The sequence below is a fragment of the Magallana gigas genome, chromosome 1 (assembly GCF_963853765.1).
Source record: "Magallana gigas chromosome 1, xbMagGiga1.1, whole genome shotgun sequence".
In the NCBI taxonomy this organism is placed as follows: domain Eukaryota; kingdom Metazoa; phylum Mollusca; class Bivalvia; order Ostreida; family Ostreidae; genus Magallana; species Magallana gigas.
The window spans coordinates 37590343-37605743 of NC_088853.1; the positions used below are offsets into that span (position 1 = coordinate 37590343).

Genomic DNA, 15401 nt, shown 5'->3' on the forward strand with positions numbered 1-15401 from the left:
CTCTTTTTGTGTGTCTGTCTCCTTCCCACTCTCTTTCTCCCCCTCTCTCTCTCAAATTTTATTTACGAATGTTTTCTTTAGACAATTTCATGTAATCTGCGTCATGCTGTCAATCAAATTTTAGCTCCATGTAGAAGGTATTAGAGGATATAAATATAAAATACGTGTATTTATCTTTACCGGAGGGTTAAGTTTAAAGTAGTGTTTTACATAAACAAGATGTAAAACGCAAATGGACATTTTAAGTTTGTTAAAGTCTGTGCTTGAAGGAGTATACCACTACAAGCTACGGATGGCTTGAGTTAAAAGACTGATAAAAAATAACCATTACCATGAAACAACACTGTTTTGGAGATGTATGGATATTGATTCAAAATATAAACATAAACATAACATTGTGTTGAAAATACAGATTCCCAAAATTCACCGTTAGGTCGTCTTCGGCACACAAATAAGACTTACCTTCAAAATTTAATAATGAAATTAAATCAATCAATTGATGGATATATATGCCTCGACATAAAAAATACAACGGAAATGCTTAATTCTTATTTATAATGTCCGAGTCATCTTCGCATTTTTGTAGTTTTAATAAATGTTAACCCGTTTATTTCGTATACTACAAGACTGTGCTAATAATGAACTACCGATCTAAAAAACCAGGCATTAAAAATCACAATTTATTTTGATGATTTTCCTTTTAAAAAAGCACCTTAAACAACAGGTTACAAACAATTACTATTTGACGCATGCATACACAAAAAATACATAAACCACCAAAACACAACTCATATATTTTGAGTAGGGACTAGTTTGAAAAAGCTTTTGCGCAGGAGGATTATGGAAACAGACAAAATTTGGTCATGCAATTTCATATTTAGGTATGCATGCTACATGTACATGTTAAATATTTTTAATGAATTGGCTAATTCAATGCTAAAAATAAAGTAACCTTGACTGATAATGAACATTGTCGTGACAGAAGAAAGTTCGCATCTTCTATAGTCTGTCCCAAGATATTTATGCAACACATTTGGACGATTTTTAATAAAAATACACTTACCTGTGAAAGAAGTGCAATTGAAATAGTTGAAAGGGATATTTTCCAAGATAATTTCATTGACACATTATCATCTTTCACTCGGAAAAATTCACAGGAACGAAAACAGATTCCTTACGGAGATTTATAATGGGAAATGTTTACATCTTTTCTCCATTCGGAATACACTCGGAATACATCGCGCAATTTTTCAACGTTATCATCCGGGCTTGCTGCAATGCAAAATCTCCGTAGACATAACATTTTTTAGCATTGTATTGAAACCTGATAAGCTAACAGGGGCGTTTTGACTGATAAATCTTGGAAATTTTGAATACTTTTGAATGAACATCGTTTGAATCCTGGGGTATTTATAAATATCAAACAATTAATCCAAACGTGAATCCAAAATATCTTGGGACAGAGTATACATTGATATACAGGCGGTTGTTTACTTGGATTCGTCTATGTTGGAAATCTGGTATATTCAACAGGAACCACAATTTCTCTTCGACAGAAAGGTAACTGTAAAAGGTAGGATTATAGCTTGTATATTCATTATTAAGCTTTCATTTAAAAATATTTTCATTTTGTTGAGTTACAAGATAAGAAAAACACGTAATATCACGCAATGATGAAGATAAATGTTTGAGATTTGCTAAGTATTTTAGTGTCAGTAGATGTCATGTTGTAACTTTTAAATTTACATGGTGGCAGTAAATACAAAATTTACAACATGGTAACTAGTCGTAACATGTAGAGTAAAGACGCATTAAAGTGCATGAACCTGTGCATGAATTGTTCTGACTACCTATTTATTTTTATAAAATTACCTTCAATTCGATTGACAACTGCTGTTAAAAAAGTTAAAGATTGTTGTAATATGTTGAATGGCACTAAAAAAAAGAACTAGTATACTGTAGCTTGAAGCACGCTGGATACCAAATCAATAATTCATTAAAATTGAATTAAACGCAAACGTTCAGCAAGTATTGTATTTACGCGGCTATGTTAAGGCTGCCCGATTAATTTCACAGCTCGATATTTAGAAAGTCACTTATCTGTACTTCATAAGATATGACGTCATAATTAACTTTGACGTCACGAGCTGCATTCCTTTCGAATGTTCTTAGGGAATTTATCGTAACGTAATAGGTGATATTCATTGTGCATAATAAAACCGCTTCATTCCTTAACATAGACACTGTTGTTAATACTAGTGATACTAAATTCAATATCACCGATATGGAGTATAAAAAAATCAACAGTTTTAAAGCTTCGTAATAGGTAAATAACTCTTCATAAACTAATGGTTTTGAGACTCTCCCTGCTACGTGTAATCTAATGAATGGTGATATGTATGTGCATATTAAAACGGCTTGGCACAAGTGAAAGATAAAAACAATCTTAGTATATTTTACGTGAAATCGGGAGAGAAAATAAGTACCACTGTGAATCTTGCTGGGGGAAACCTACTGATTGACCCGATTTTGTGTAAATCGAGCCTAAAAGGTAAAAATGTGCCTAATTTCGATGGCGGTGCGAAATGGTTTGACAATATTTCAAATAAACGAAATATTTATGTGAACCCCAAGCAAGAACTGCAAAATACATTACTTATCGAAGGATTTTTCATAAAATTATTTTTGATTTAATGTCAATATTCACTTGTGCCGATGCGATTTTTATAGATTATTTACCGTGTTAGAATAGAGGCATTCACGGTAACTGCGGAGCTGTTCTCCGCGCATGCGTACAAACGCTTCCGCAGGGCAAGTTTTGTTTTAGTGAAAACGCCTCTTTCGGTTTAATCGACTGCAATTTGATTACGATGGTGCGAAGCTGTAGTGTTTACATGTGTACTAACAGGGACGATGCGAAGGGAAAAGAGAAGGGGATTAGTTTTTTCAGGTAATTGAATACGTTTTTATTCATTTTTTTATATAAAAACATATGGGAAGCGTACCCCTTTTAAGGGGGGTTGTGTGTGTTAATGATTGAGAAAGGCAATATCACTGGGTAAACAGAAGTCGTTTGACAACAAAATGTATTTGAAATACACTACATAAGCAGTTTTTTTTACAAACGGATTGCTGAATAAATTAAATTGTATTCTAACGTGCATACAAACAAATAACATACATGAATATTTGACATTTTTGGTGATACATGTACACATATAGTTGCTTAAACAGTCTGTATATAAAGTAGAAGTTTTATTGTGCATCTTTTTATTAATTCAAGATTCCCTAAAGATGCAAACAAAAAACGACGACTCTGGGTAAGAGCTCTGAATAGGGAAGATTTTGTTCCCACTGACCACTCTTGTGTGTGTTCAGAGCACTTTATTTTTGGTTGGCACAGTGATGATCCAGCGGATGAGAATTATGTTCCCACCATATTCTCATATAAGGAGAAACCAGTAAATGCTGAAAGGGAGAACAGAGCAGCCAGAAGAAATATTCAAAAGGTACATGAATTAGCTAGAATTCTACTGGGGTCAGTATCTAAATTAAGGTTAGGCAATAGACAAAACAAAACATCATAAAAATATAATAAAATATTATGATATCATACATAATAAAAAATTCATAGCTGTTTTAAATGAAGTTGTAACATTGTTTATTATAAATTGTAGGACTTCAAGGAAGCAGAGTGTAAGCAGAAGGAGCAAGACAAGAGACAGTTGAGTTTTTCTACCTTTATTCACTCATCCTACACCAAGAGCAGAGACGAGGAACCCAGCAGTGATACAGAGGGATTGGTGATTGAACCAGATGATGATGACATTGGGGTCAGACTTACAAGAGATGCAGGTATTTTTAAATTATAAGGCAAAATTTAATGGATTAATATAAACCTTAAGATTTGAATTTGCACGATATGCTTGTAAACATGATGCAATGCATTGTAGGTGTACAATGTGATCCAGACCCACTCTTACTAGAAAACCTGGCTTTGAAATCCGAGATTAGAAGGTTGCAAGGTCTACATTGGTCTGTTGACAAGATAAAGGATGATGACACCAAGACCAAATTATATACTGGACTGCCTAGCTTTGCAGTGTTTTTGTGGTTATTCAAGTAAGTGGTTATTTTAAAAAAATTTAAGTTATCTTAAACTCAACAGCCTTGTTTAACATGTGATTATTTTACTTGCATACCTCATGAATTAATCATTAACATTAATCACAATGTTTAAATTTCTCAAACAAAATGATTATGTACAACTTGTATAATTTCCAAGCAAAGAAATCAGTTGATGGAAATTGTATCTGCAGCTATCTAGTGCCTAAGTGTGAGAAGATGGTATATTGGAGAGGTACCTCTATGACCCCTACGGAGAGGGCACGTCCAAGACGACTGATGTCATTGGAGCCCATAGACCAGTTTCCTGCAACACGGATGAGACTGAAAGTTGGATTGTTTGTCGAAGATATTGCTGAACGCTTTGGTATGTCTAATGTGAACCCTGTGCAAACTGTTTCACTAGAAATTCATTCCCTACTTTGTCTTCCAAATTGATTGTATATTCAAGATATGCTGGAATATTTCTCTATGGGCATGTTCGAATAGACAGATCTTTGTATAAATTTTCATGAATATTTTTGAAAAGATATTGGTAAACACTCACTTACACATGGAGAGTTGCTCAAGTATCAAATATGTCAGTCCTGACCATGTAAGCCCTAAAATTTTGTATGACAATTATACAATTTTACCATCTTATCTTTGTTCCAGGAGTTTCTGTTTGAACCTACTCACAGTATTTCACAACATGGGTCTGCTTGCTTTACCAGGAGTTGAGGCCATTGAACCCCTTTCCTTCCAGGGATATCATTCAAAGGAATATGCCTTCTTGTTTTCATTCTTTCCCTAATTTAAGAGTTATTTTAGATTGTACAGAAATATTTGTTCAGAAATCTAGCAGTCTTGTTAACCAGAATCTCTCTTTTTCACATTAAAAGCATCACACAACTATTAAATTTCTTATTGGAATCACTCCATCAGGTGTCATTTCTCTAATTTCAGAAGGATTTGGTGGACGAGTCTCTGATCGACAGATGATTGAAAAATCACTACTTCTTGACATGCTTGAGGAAGGAGATGGAGTTATGGCAGATAAGGGTTTCACTATTGCAGATATGCTTGAGAAAAAGGGCTGTTCTTTAAATATTCCTCCTTTTCGTTCATCTACTTCACAGTTTTCCTCTCAGGATGTGTTAAAAACTCAAGAAATTGCTAAATTAAGGATTCACGTAGAAAGGGCTATAGGGCGTGTTAAGAATTTTCACATATTTGATGGAGTACTTTCTCTTTCCTTAGTGCCACTGGCGTCTCATATATTTGCTGTGTGCTGCTGGCTTACAAACCTTGATGTACCATTAGTTGAAAGCTAGAACATGTACATGTAAGTAATTTTGTATATCCTAACGTACTAAATGTGTGAAAGTTCGAGTTTATCCATATGAATAAATCTGTGACATTTATGTTCGATACTCACAAAAACAACAAAATGAAAAAATAAGGGGCAATTATGATTTAATGTATGAGGGTGAAATATTTGAAATGAACCATTCAACAAGTTTTGGCAACATAAAAGAACAGAAATCAGGATCAAAATAAATTCGCTCCACAAAACAGTTGCTCTGCTCAGCTACAGTCCACACTACAAAATCGCCCCATGCGCATCCCATGATGGCCATCTCCCCCTGAATCTGGGCATAGTAGCTGTGATCCCTCATAAGTCTTGGGCCATTCTCTGACTCCTCAAGACAAAAACCTTTTCTCCCTACCAACTCGTGAACCTATTAAAAAGCAAATAAATGTACTGTTCATAAATTGAGTTTATTGACTCATAAAAACAAAAAAAATAATTATAAACACATTTACATTTACTGATATAAAAAAGTGTACCTCTCTGTGTGTAATGACATCATTAGAGATGGAGTACGGACACTTTATCTCCAGAACTCCCTTCTGGTTTCCCTCTGGCATGGACGCGGGCATGTTAAGGCTTCCCGATGCGATATGTAGAAAGTCACTTGTCTGTACTTCATACGATATCACGTCATAATTAACTTTGACGTCACGATCTGCATTCCTGTCGATAGTTCTCAGGGAATGTACCTTAACGTTAAAAGTGAATTATATCAAACCAGTATAATACCGCATGTTTCCTTTATATAGATGTTGCAGTTAATTCTAGACGTACATAATTCATTCATATTAAAAACCTGTATCAAATAATCGGCAGTTTTAAAGCTTCGTTTTAAGTAAAAGACTATTTATAAACTAGTGGTTTGGAGACTCTCCCTGCTACGTGTAAACAAATGAATGAAGAAATTTTAATGCATGTAAAACCAGCTTGGCGCAGGTGAAAGATCAACACAATTTTAGAATATTTTACGTAAAATTGGTAGAGAATATAAGTACCAATGTGAATCGTGCTGCGGAAACCTACGGATTTACCCCATTTTTTTGTAAATCGCTTTTGATTAGTAAAAATGTGCATTATTTTGATGATTTTGTGGAATGTTTCAACAATATCTTCTATAAACGAAATATCTATTTCTTTCCCAAGCAAGAACTTCAAAGTTTATGACCTAACAAAGGATTTTTCTTAAAAATATGTATGATTTAATGTCATTAATCACCTGCGCCGATGCGTTTTAACTAGATCATTTGCAATATTAGGATTCGCCTGTCACGTGATTACGAAGTACATATGACGTCACAAAAATGCATCAAATATAATGTTTAACATCGATGTCAATAAATGTAACATAGATTTAAAGAAATACTCCCGGTAAAATTATTTTTGCCATGATTCAAATAATATCGTTTTCCAGCCGCATTTTAGCATCGGGACGCCTTAACAATGCTGCGGACTCATCATACACCCATCAATCACTGGTAGCTCCTAGAAATGCATGGGATGTATATATGGTGAGTCCAGACTCCTCCACTCTTAACCTGGTAACGGCGTTCTGGAGGGCCAAGTAATCTACCAGGGCATTCTGCTCATGCTCAACTCCCCACCTGACTGGCACAGGGAGTGTCGGATACCTAGAAAATTCCAATACATATGACATAAATTCTTTGAATTTACTAATTAAAAAATTTAGTTAGATTCAGATGAACAATGGTATTCATTGGTATTTTTTAAGTATTCAAAGTCTCAATATCATACCTGTCCAAACTTGATCCATGAATGACCTGTTTGATCAAGCTGGTTGGACTGGGCCCAGAGGCGAGAACTGCGCCAAAGAGAGAGCTTGTGATTCTCCCTTTGTGCAGTTCCTTCCAGATTTGGCATTTTCGTTGACTTCTTGTCCTCTGCTCAATGAACAGACTCAAGCTGTCATCAATTGAAACTGGCATGGGCACTGCATATTAAAAACAGTTTTAAATAGTACATGTATAACTTTTCCACTTATTATTATCACTATAATTAAACTAATGACTTGATATCTTACAGTTCTCTGCTGACAAGATGAGACCCTTCATGGCAGTCTCCATTGGATCTTCCAGTGTCCTAACTTCCTCTTCCATTACAACATCAGGAGTGTCATCGGGGATGGTCCACAAGTGACTCATGCCTAGAATTGATTTTGTTTTTTATTTTATAGACTTAAACATGTACAATTTTGTGTAACAAATAATATAATTCATTGAAAATGGTTTGTTTTTATTTGTTTGTGTATCCTACCAGTTTTGGGAAAAAGGCTTTTAAGGGTTTGAAGTTGCTGAAGTGCATTCATTTGGTTGAATGCCCTCTCTTCGGGATGTCGGGGATCAAAGTTGGTCTGTTTTCTCTCCCGATACTGGAGTTCCCCTTCAGCTGAAATCTTTGGTCTGCCCAAGTTCCACTCTTTTAGGGGTTTAGGGTCCATTTTCATCGGACGAGGAACATTCCACTGGCAGATCTTTGATGTTGCACTCTCCGACTTCAGGACTTCTGTCAGATGAAGGTGGTGCAGATGAAAAAGCAGCCCCCCTATATGACTGCATGTCTGGGCAAGACTATAATAGATATTACAAAAAAATTTAGTACAATTTTCTCCCATTCGAAATTCAAATGGTATATTTTCTCAATATATGATGACTTTCACTTTTCCAAATAAAGAACTAAGTGCGGTTTTATGCATTTTTTGCCCCCCAAAATCAAAGTTTTAGAAAGAGCTTTAAAATAAGGTGAAATATAGTTAAAATCATATTGGAAATAAAGGTGTAAAAGGTTATCACCACAGTGACGTCATAATGTAGAAATGACGTCATAAATATTGCATTATTTTGATAAATTGATGTTTTGTAGCAAAATATGGGTGTTTTCCGATGGTTATTCGACTGGGAAACATCGAGCGCAGGCTTGCTCAAGTACCATTTTTTAGTATAATATGTATAACTATCTGAAGAAAAACATATGTTAAAATCGCACTTGAGCAGACCTGCGCTCTATACTTCCGAATACAAAATATAGAGCAAAAATGAGAATATCTTCATTTGTTTGCAAATTTGCGGGAATTAGGTCATTTAGGTGACGTCATAAATAAACAGGGAGTGAGCAATGATGACTAAAATCTTTATTAAAGTTATAGGCATCCTCTTTACAATGATTTGTGAAGATTTCATTTTAATACGATACTATTTAAAAATTGGTTGAAATCGGGGGCAGATATTTGACCATACCGCACAAAGTCCTTTACAAGTCCATGCATATATCAATGCTCATCATTCATAGGAGTTATAGATTATAAATTTACTTTATATAATAGTTGTACAATTACAATTTAGTATTTTAAGGTGGTATGGGACACTTCCATGTTGTGACATAACATTGTTGAAATAAACAATAAAATTAAGAGTTATTTTACAAATAGTTTCTTTCCCCATTTTGTCATCTATCAACATAGCGCAGAGGTTTAAATGGTTTACTACGAATCTGTAAGTCTTGAGTTCGAATCCTGCTTTGGGGGGGGGGGGGTGTTCAATTAATACAAATGTACCTCTCCAAATATTTTAAGAAGCTTAAATATTGTAAAATTTGAAAATTCTAAACCGGTGAAAGTATTTTAATTATAATGTACTTTTAAAAATCCACATTGATATAGACAGATGTCCCATACCACCTTAAACTGGTAATATTGAGCCTACCCAACAGGACATTCACAATAGGCAAATTGGACCTTTGTCTTTTCCTCGATACAAAGGAAAACTTTGTATTTCATTTTTTTCATAGATGCCAAACAGATGGCTCTGACATAGTCAACTGAGTCATCAATCTGCAATGTTAAAGTTTGAAATGAGTGTTTTGAAGGAATAGTTTTACAATAGTGTAGACACTGAGAAAAATTAATATGTTCTTGTAAATGCTTATGAGCTACATGTATATAATATTTTAAAGATGGGAGCAGGCTGGAAAACCATTGATTTAATACGTTTATATACGTTAAATTTCACCTGGATCTAATCAGAGACACATTTATAAGCATTATGATATGTCGGGGGGGGGGGGGTGTTTACATTTACATGATACATACCTGAGCTGTCATAATTTGTGAAATATCTCCAGCCTCAAAATGCTTAACAGCCCTGTCTAGTCCTTTAAAGTTCTTTACTTCTTTACCTTCTTCTGTATGTCGCAATATCATCATATGATAAATTTGCTGGAAGGAGATCTTTGGCAGGGAGGTGGGCGTGACGAGAGAATACGCGGCTGACTGCACTGGGGGGAGGTTTTCGTGGCCAGGAACCTCTGGTATAATACCAACTGATGATGCTGCGTGGTATTTGATAGGTATTTCCGTCAATGGCCCTCTCCTTTTTCTATTATTTCCATCCTCAAGATTACGAGCAGCCATCTTCGCACGTAAACAATCTCGTAACTTGCCCGTTTTGCACTAAATTCCGTTCTAATTTTTAAATAATTTGCAGCAGATACTTTAAATTTTAATGCATAATATATACAATTGACACCTCATAATAACATATCATAAAAAATCAAGCACACTTTCATATAAGAATCGTTTATTTCCATCGAACAAAACGGCGTTTTTTCTATCGAGTACTGTGTATCCAATGTACACATTTGCCCTGCGAAAGTCGTTATGCGCATGCTCCAAATTTATCGTGAAACAGTCTATACACCCGTCACGTGCTTAAGAAAAATATATGACGTCACAAAAATACATCAAATATAGTGTTGGATGCCACTGTTAACTTATGTAATAAAAGTTTAAAGAAACTCACTCGGTTAAAGCATTTTTCGATAATTAAAATAGTATCATTTTTCGATATATATTTAGCTTCGGACAGCCTTAACATAGCCGCGTAGTGCAAACTTATAAAAACAATTGATATTCAATTCATCCAACGTTAATATAGCAACACTTTTAATCAAATTACATTGTGGGTATGATTGATAATTTTAAGTGAAAAAAAATATTATTCAAAAAAAGGAAATAAGTTTGTTTATCTAGGTGATTAGCAGAGTGGATGTGGTCATAGATATACATGACTGCATTCTTTGTTGATGCAAAACAACTGTAGACGTTATGAACGTCAACGGTAAAAATGAAACATAAGGTGACGCTTGGGCATTGTGACGCTGGTGATATGGTCAAGTAGTATCCGTGGTGAAAGGCTCGTTCTGTTTGGCAAAGTGCCTACGCACGTGTACGAGAATGTGCTTTATCCATTAACGACGTATCGTCATTGCCAGTGATCAGCATATGCATAAATTTTGGTTCCAGTATACATATACTTGGTTCATGTAAAATTGCTAATTTATTTCACAACGCAGCGTACCAAAAGCAAAACATTGTCCACAGTTAAATAATGAAACATACGAGCAGTCACAATGGGGTTATTCATTAAGTTAATGTGTATGATAGCCAGCTCAGCTCGGCAGTGCAAAGCGTCGGCAAGTACAGCAAGCTCTAACGACAACGACTGGGCGAAGAGAAAATTCGAACTGTTGCTACTTGTAAGCTATACTTTTATACAATACACTAGCATTGATTAGAGTGAAAGAAAAATCCGTCAGGAATTCGAAAGCCTTGTTCTTGCAATTTTTTTTTTAAACTGCGACCAAATCATGAAGTTTCTCTAATCTTTTTTTCAAATACATGTAAGCTACATCTTTGGAAATGTTGTCGCCGTGAACCAGTTTATTTCTATTTTACCGCAAAATAAAGTTGTCCTGAAAAAAAAAATGGTTCACAGTATGTTTTGTATGTATCTTTATTAACTGGATATGAATATATGCTTGAGTAACTGTCTCTTTTGTTTCGATTCTTACTGATTGACAACCGAATGGTCTGCTTTAATCGAAAGTTTTAAGTACGCAAATATGTATTGAATGTGGTGTTTAAAACAACATATTTCTTTACCACGCACTTCCTGATCAGAGCAATTATTTAAGCATTGAATCATTATTTTTTTAAAGACGTGGTCTCATAACTGCAACGGTGTGTGCATACAAATTGAATAATGATAATTTGTTTGCACACACCGTTAGAGTTATGAGACGACATCTTTCAAAAAATAATAATTCAATGCTTATATTTGCGTTTTAAAACATTTATTTCTTTCCCGCAAATATGATTTATTTCTAAAAAGCTATGTCTTATTCAAAGAGTAATGCGAAATTAACGGAAGAGCCATTGGAACAGCCGAATTATGCTGAAAAAATAGTGCAGTGTTTGAAATTCTAATAACACAATTCTATTTTTCTTTCTGTAATTTAGTGAATTTACTTTTGGCATACTAAGAAATTAATCAATTGAATTCATTTAACCATCAAAATATATTTACATCAATGAAATATTAATCAGCGTAAGTATAATATTACCGTGCAAAATTCACTGTTCAATTATAACTTCATTTTGGACTTTACTTTTAAAATTCAACATCTGTTTTGTAATATTTTCTCAGGGGTTATTTCTTACAAAGTTATTTATTTAGTGATTGACATTTTTCGGACTCTATATGTGATTTTTTATAGACAGAGTGCAGCGTCTCAAGGACTGTTAATCTTTTAAAACAACAATGTGCAATTATCAGTTTTTCATTTCTTGGACATCAAAGACTCATTGAGTTTATTTAATCATTTTATATCTGTGAACCTTTCACTCAGCTTACTTATGGCATCACCTGTCAATTTATAGTCATTAGTAGTAAGGGGTATTGTCTGGGGTCTGTATGGGGTCAGTAAAATAAGGTCACCTTCAGTAAAATGAGGTCACCTTGAAGTGAGGTCACCTTAACAAGGTCACGAAGTCACCTAGAGGTCACATAAAATGAGGTCACCTTGAAGTGGCCTTAACAAGGTCACGAAGTCACCTAGAGGTCACATTAAAACCTGGGCCTCTTAAGGTCACCTAGATACCTGGGTCCCTTGAAGTCACCTTAATGATAGGGTCATTAATATGAGGTCACCTTGATAACCAGGTCACCGTGAGACCTGGAGGGAACAGCTCAGTATGATCTTTTGCCCGAGGCCTTGGAATATATCAAAATTTACATACAATGGAAAAGAAAATCCAATTTAATGACTATGTGCAAATTTTTATTGTTCCATTTGAGGAAAAGAAAGGAATATGGATGCAGTATGCTATAGATAGAAATTTTCGAAGAAGAAAAGAAAAAAACGAATCATTACTGGCACCCGTAATTCGCCAAAAACTAAACGAGTTCAAAATGTCTGAGGTCTATTTAGGTTAGGATCAGGATTTTTACTCTTACATTTACAGCGTCTGCTTCAAGAAATAAATTTTGTTTAGCCTTAAAAGTTTGCGGTCAACGAGATCACGTGATTTTCAGTTATAAAAACTTGGCATTTTTATGTTACTTACATCAGATATTAGGTGATCTTAGAAGGCATATTACCTATTCTAGAGAAATATGGAGCAAAAATACCAAGATGTCATCAAGTCGAACTACTCGACTTTGGTGAGAAGCATGACGACTTCCTCCGTATTATTACCGATTAAATGAGGCAGCAGATCAAAGCTGAGAGAACCAGTTATGATCAAAATAAAAAACTATTAAGCATCATTCTGCGCAGAGGTCCAAGAGCTTTTAGTGGTCTTCGAATGGCACTCAAGAAAGCAAATCAAACAGACTTATCGAAGCTTCTAATACTCGGCAATGATACCGTGTCTGAATCTGACAAGAAGTTAGCGATGGCCAGAATTCTAGTTGTGAACATGACAAAAACCCCCGATGGTGGCAACAACCAAAGAGTAACCGTACAGAACAACAAAAGTCTCAAGAAGAGCGATGTAGAATTAGTCTGGATGACTTCAATGATCTTTTCCTAACAGCCGTGCCTTTCAAAGATGAGATCAATATTCACATCCGCCATTTTACAGAGTCCAACGGTCGCCATTTTGCAACGAAGAAGGGGGTAACATTTTCGCTGCCTCGATGAGTGATGTTTGAATCCTTGCTTCCAGTAAGAGAAATGTTTGCAGATAAAAATTGTGAAATGAAGTGGCATATTGGGGGCGGCATTTATGTTTCCATTAGTCCTGGATATTCTACAGTGGACATTAGACACTTTTGGAAGCCTGAGGATGCCCTAGAACCAGTACCAACGAGGAAAGGTGTGACCCTGAACCAACAAAAACTGACAAGATTGCTTCAATCTTCTCAGGAAGTACGAGAATGTGTTCCGGAGCTGATTGACACAGAACTATGCGCATTTAGCGAATCTCATCAAAATCAGCTGGGAATGTTAAGTTGTACAGAGTGCACCCCCTTTGGATATGAACCTGAAGAAACCAATATATCGGTGGAATGCAATGCCGGTGACACGCCGGACTTATTGACAATCGAATGTGACACTTAATCAAACCAATTATAGTGGTTAATTTGGGTTTATGTTAATAATTTTTCATACGCATACTCATATGTATAAATGAACGTATATAGCAATTTTACAACTCAATAGAATGCAACTATTTATGACTTATGTTTGATTGAGTTTATAAAACGTAACATTTTAAAATATTTAATCAGTAAGGGCCAGGGTGGCAAAGCACATAGATTACTTAAGAAAGTTGTATTATACTCCTGGAAGTCCAGGAGCATTTGCTGGACCAGAGAAACTTTATCAAGCTGTAAAAGAGGACGGCAAGCATAACATTGGAAGAATTAGAATTAGACAATATTTGAATAATGAAGATCCCTACAGTTTATTGAAACCTATCCGACGTTCATTACCTCGTTCAAGGGTTATTGTGGACACCATTGACTCTATGTGGGACGGTGACTTAGCTTATGTTAGCAACCTTTCTTCCGAAAACGATGGATATAATTTTTTGTTAGTGTTAATAAATATATGTAGTCGCTTTTTGTTCATAGTTCCCTTAAAAAATAAACAGCTTCAAAGTGTAACTGATGGTCTCAAATCATATTTCAAACTGGACGAAAACCGCATACTCTTAGAACAGATATAGGAAGCGAATTCAAAAATCGCTGGGTAAAAGCGTTTTTTAAAAAAGTGGGCATCCATACCATATTCATTCAAAACGAATCTAAAGCAAATCATGCTGAAAGAGTTATCAGGACAATGAAAAACCTTATGTATCGCTATTTTCTTAAAAAAAGAACATATCGATATGTTGATGTCTTACAATATCTAGTGACCAGTTATAACCAAAGACCTCACAGATCGTTAGGAGAACGAGCACCTGCAACCGTCAATAAGGATAATGCAGATGAAATAAGACTTGTTACCTACATTACAACAAGAGGAAAAAGTTTTAAATTGAACATTATCATATCGAAAAAATCAGTGAAATCAATGAGCGCAAAGAACAAGAATAAGCCTTTATTTAGGTACAAAATAGGAGATGATGAAAGTATCTCAAAGCTGAAACATCGTTTTCAAAGAGACTATCAACAAAATGGACCGAAAAGTGTTTCAAAGTGACACAGAGATACAAGAGAGATGGAAAACCTGTGTATAAGGTCAAAGATTTAACTCATGAACCAATCGATGGTACATTTTATGAATCAGAATTTCAGAAAGTCGAAAAGTCGGGAGATATTCTATATAGGGTTGAAAAAGTGTTTAAAAAAGTGGTAATACAACGGAAGTGTATGTAAAATGGGATGGATGGCCTGGTAAATTCAATTCATGGATTCCGGAAACTTCCCTGGAGAAGAATGAATAAAAGCAGTTGTCTTCAATCAAGATGAGCTTTCGAATGGTGTTGAAGTCCACAGACAGCTCTGAATATTTTGACAATCAACCGAATTGTTTTCGAGTTCATTTAAATAAACAAATTCAGTTAGATGGATATTGGACAGTAGCTTGGACAGAATTTGCAACAGAAAGCTGGGATCCAGCC

General features: G+C 35.1%; 2 protein-coding genes and 1 pseudogene across 2 annotated transcripts; 2 read left to right on the forward strand and 1 right to left on the reverse strand.

The window, feature by feature from the left end:
- The first annotated feature begins 2753 nt into the window (after window positions 1-2753).
- LOC117681409 (uncharacterized) lies at window positions 2754-7724 on the forward strand. The gene is made up of 7 exons (XM_066066669.1): window positions 2754-2950; window positions 3284-3509; window positions 3678-3855; window positions 3954-4122; window positions 4320-4492; window positions 4780-5449; window positions 7520-7724. Exons 1-6 carry the CDS (start codon window positions 2871-2873, stop codon window positions 4791-4793), a joined length of 840 nt encoding a protein of 279 aa, XP_065922741.1. The 5' UTR covers window positions 2754-2870; the 3' UTR covers window positions 4794-5449; window positions 7520-7724.
- LOC105345424 (uncharacterized) lies at window positions 6941-10085 on the reverse strand. Its single transcript, XM_066066659.1, has 6 exons — window positions 9582-10085; window positions 9196-9323; window positions 7751-8064; window positions 7518-7640; window positions 7232-7427; window positions 6941-7107 (listed from the first exon to the last, which is right to left on the reverse strand). The coding sequence occupies exons 1-6, from the start codon at window positions 9900-9902 to the stop codon at window positions 6945-6947; spliced, it is 1245 nt and encodes a 414-aa protein (XP_065922731.1). The 5' UTR covers window positions 9903-10085; the 3' UTR covers window positions 6941-6944.
- Window positions 10086-12945: 2860 nt separating this feature from the next.
- On the forward strand, window positions 12946-13894 carry LOC136275892 (uncharacterized; annotated as a pseudogene).
- The last annotated feature ends 1507 nt before the right edge of the window (window positions 13895-15401 follow it).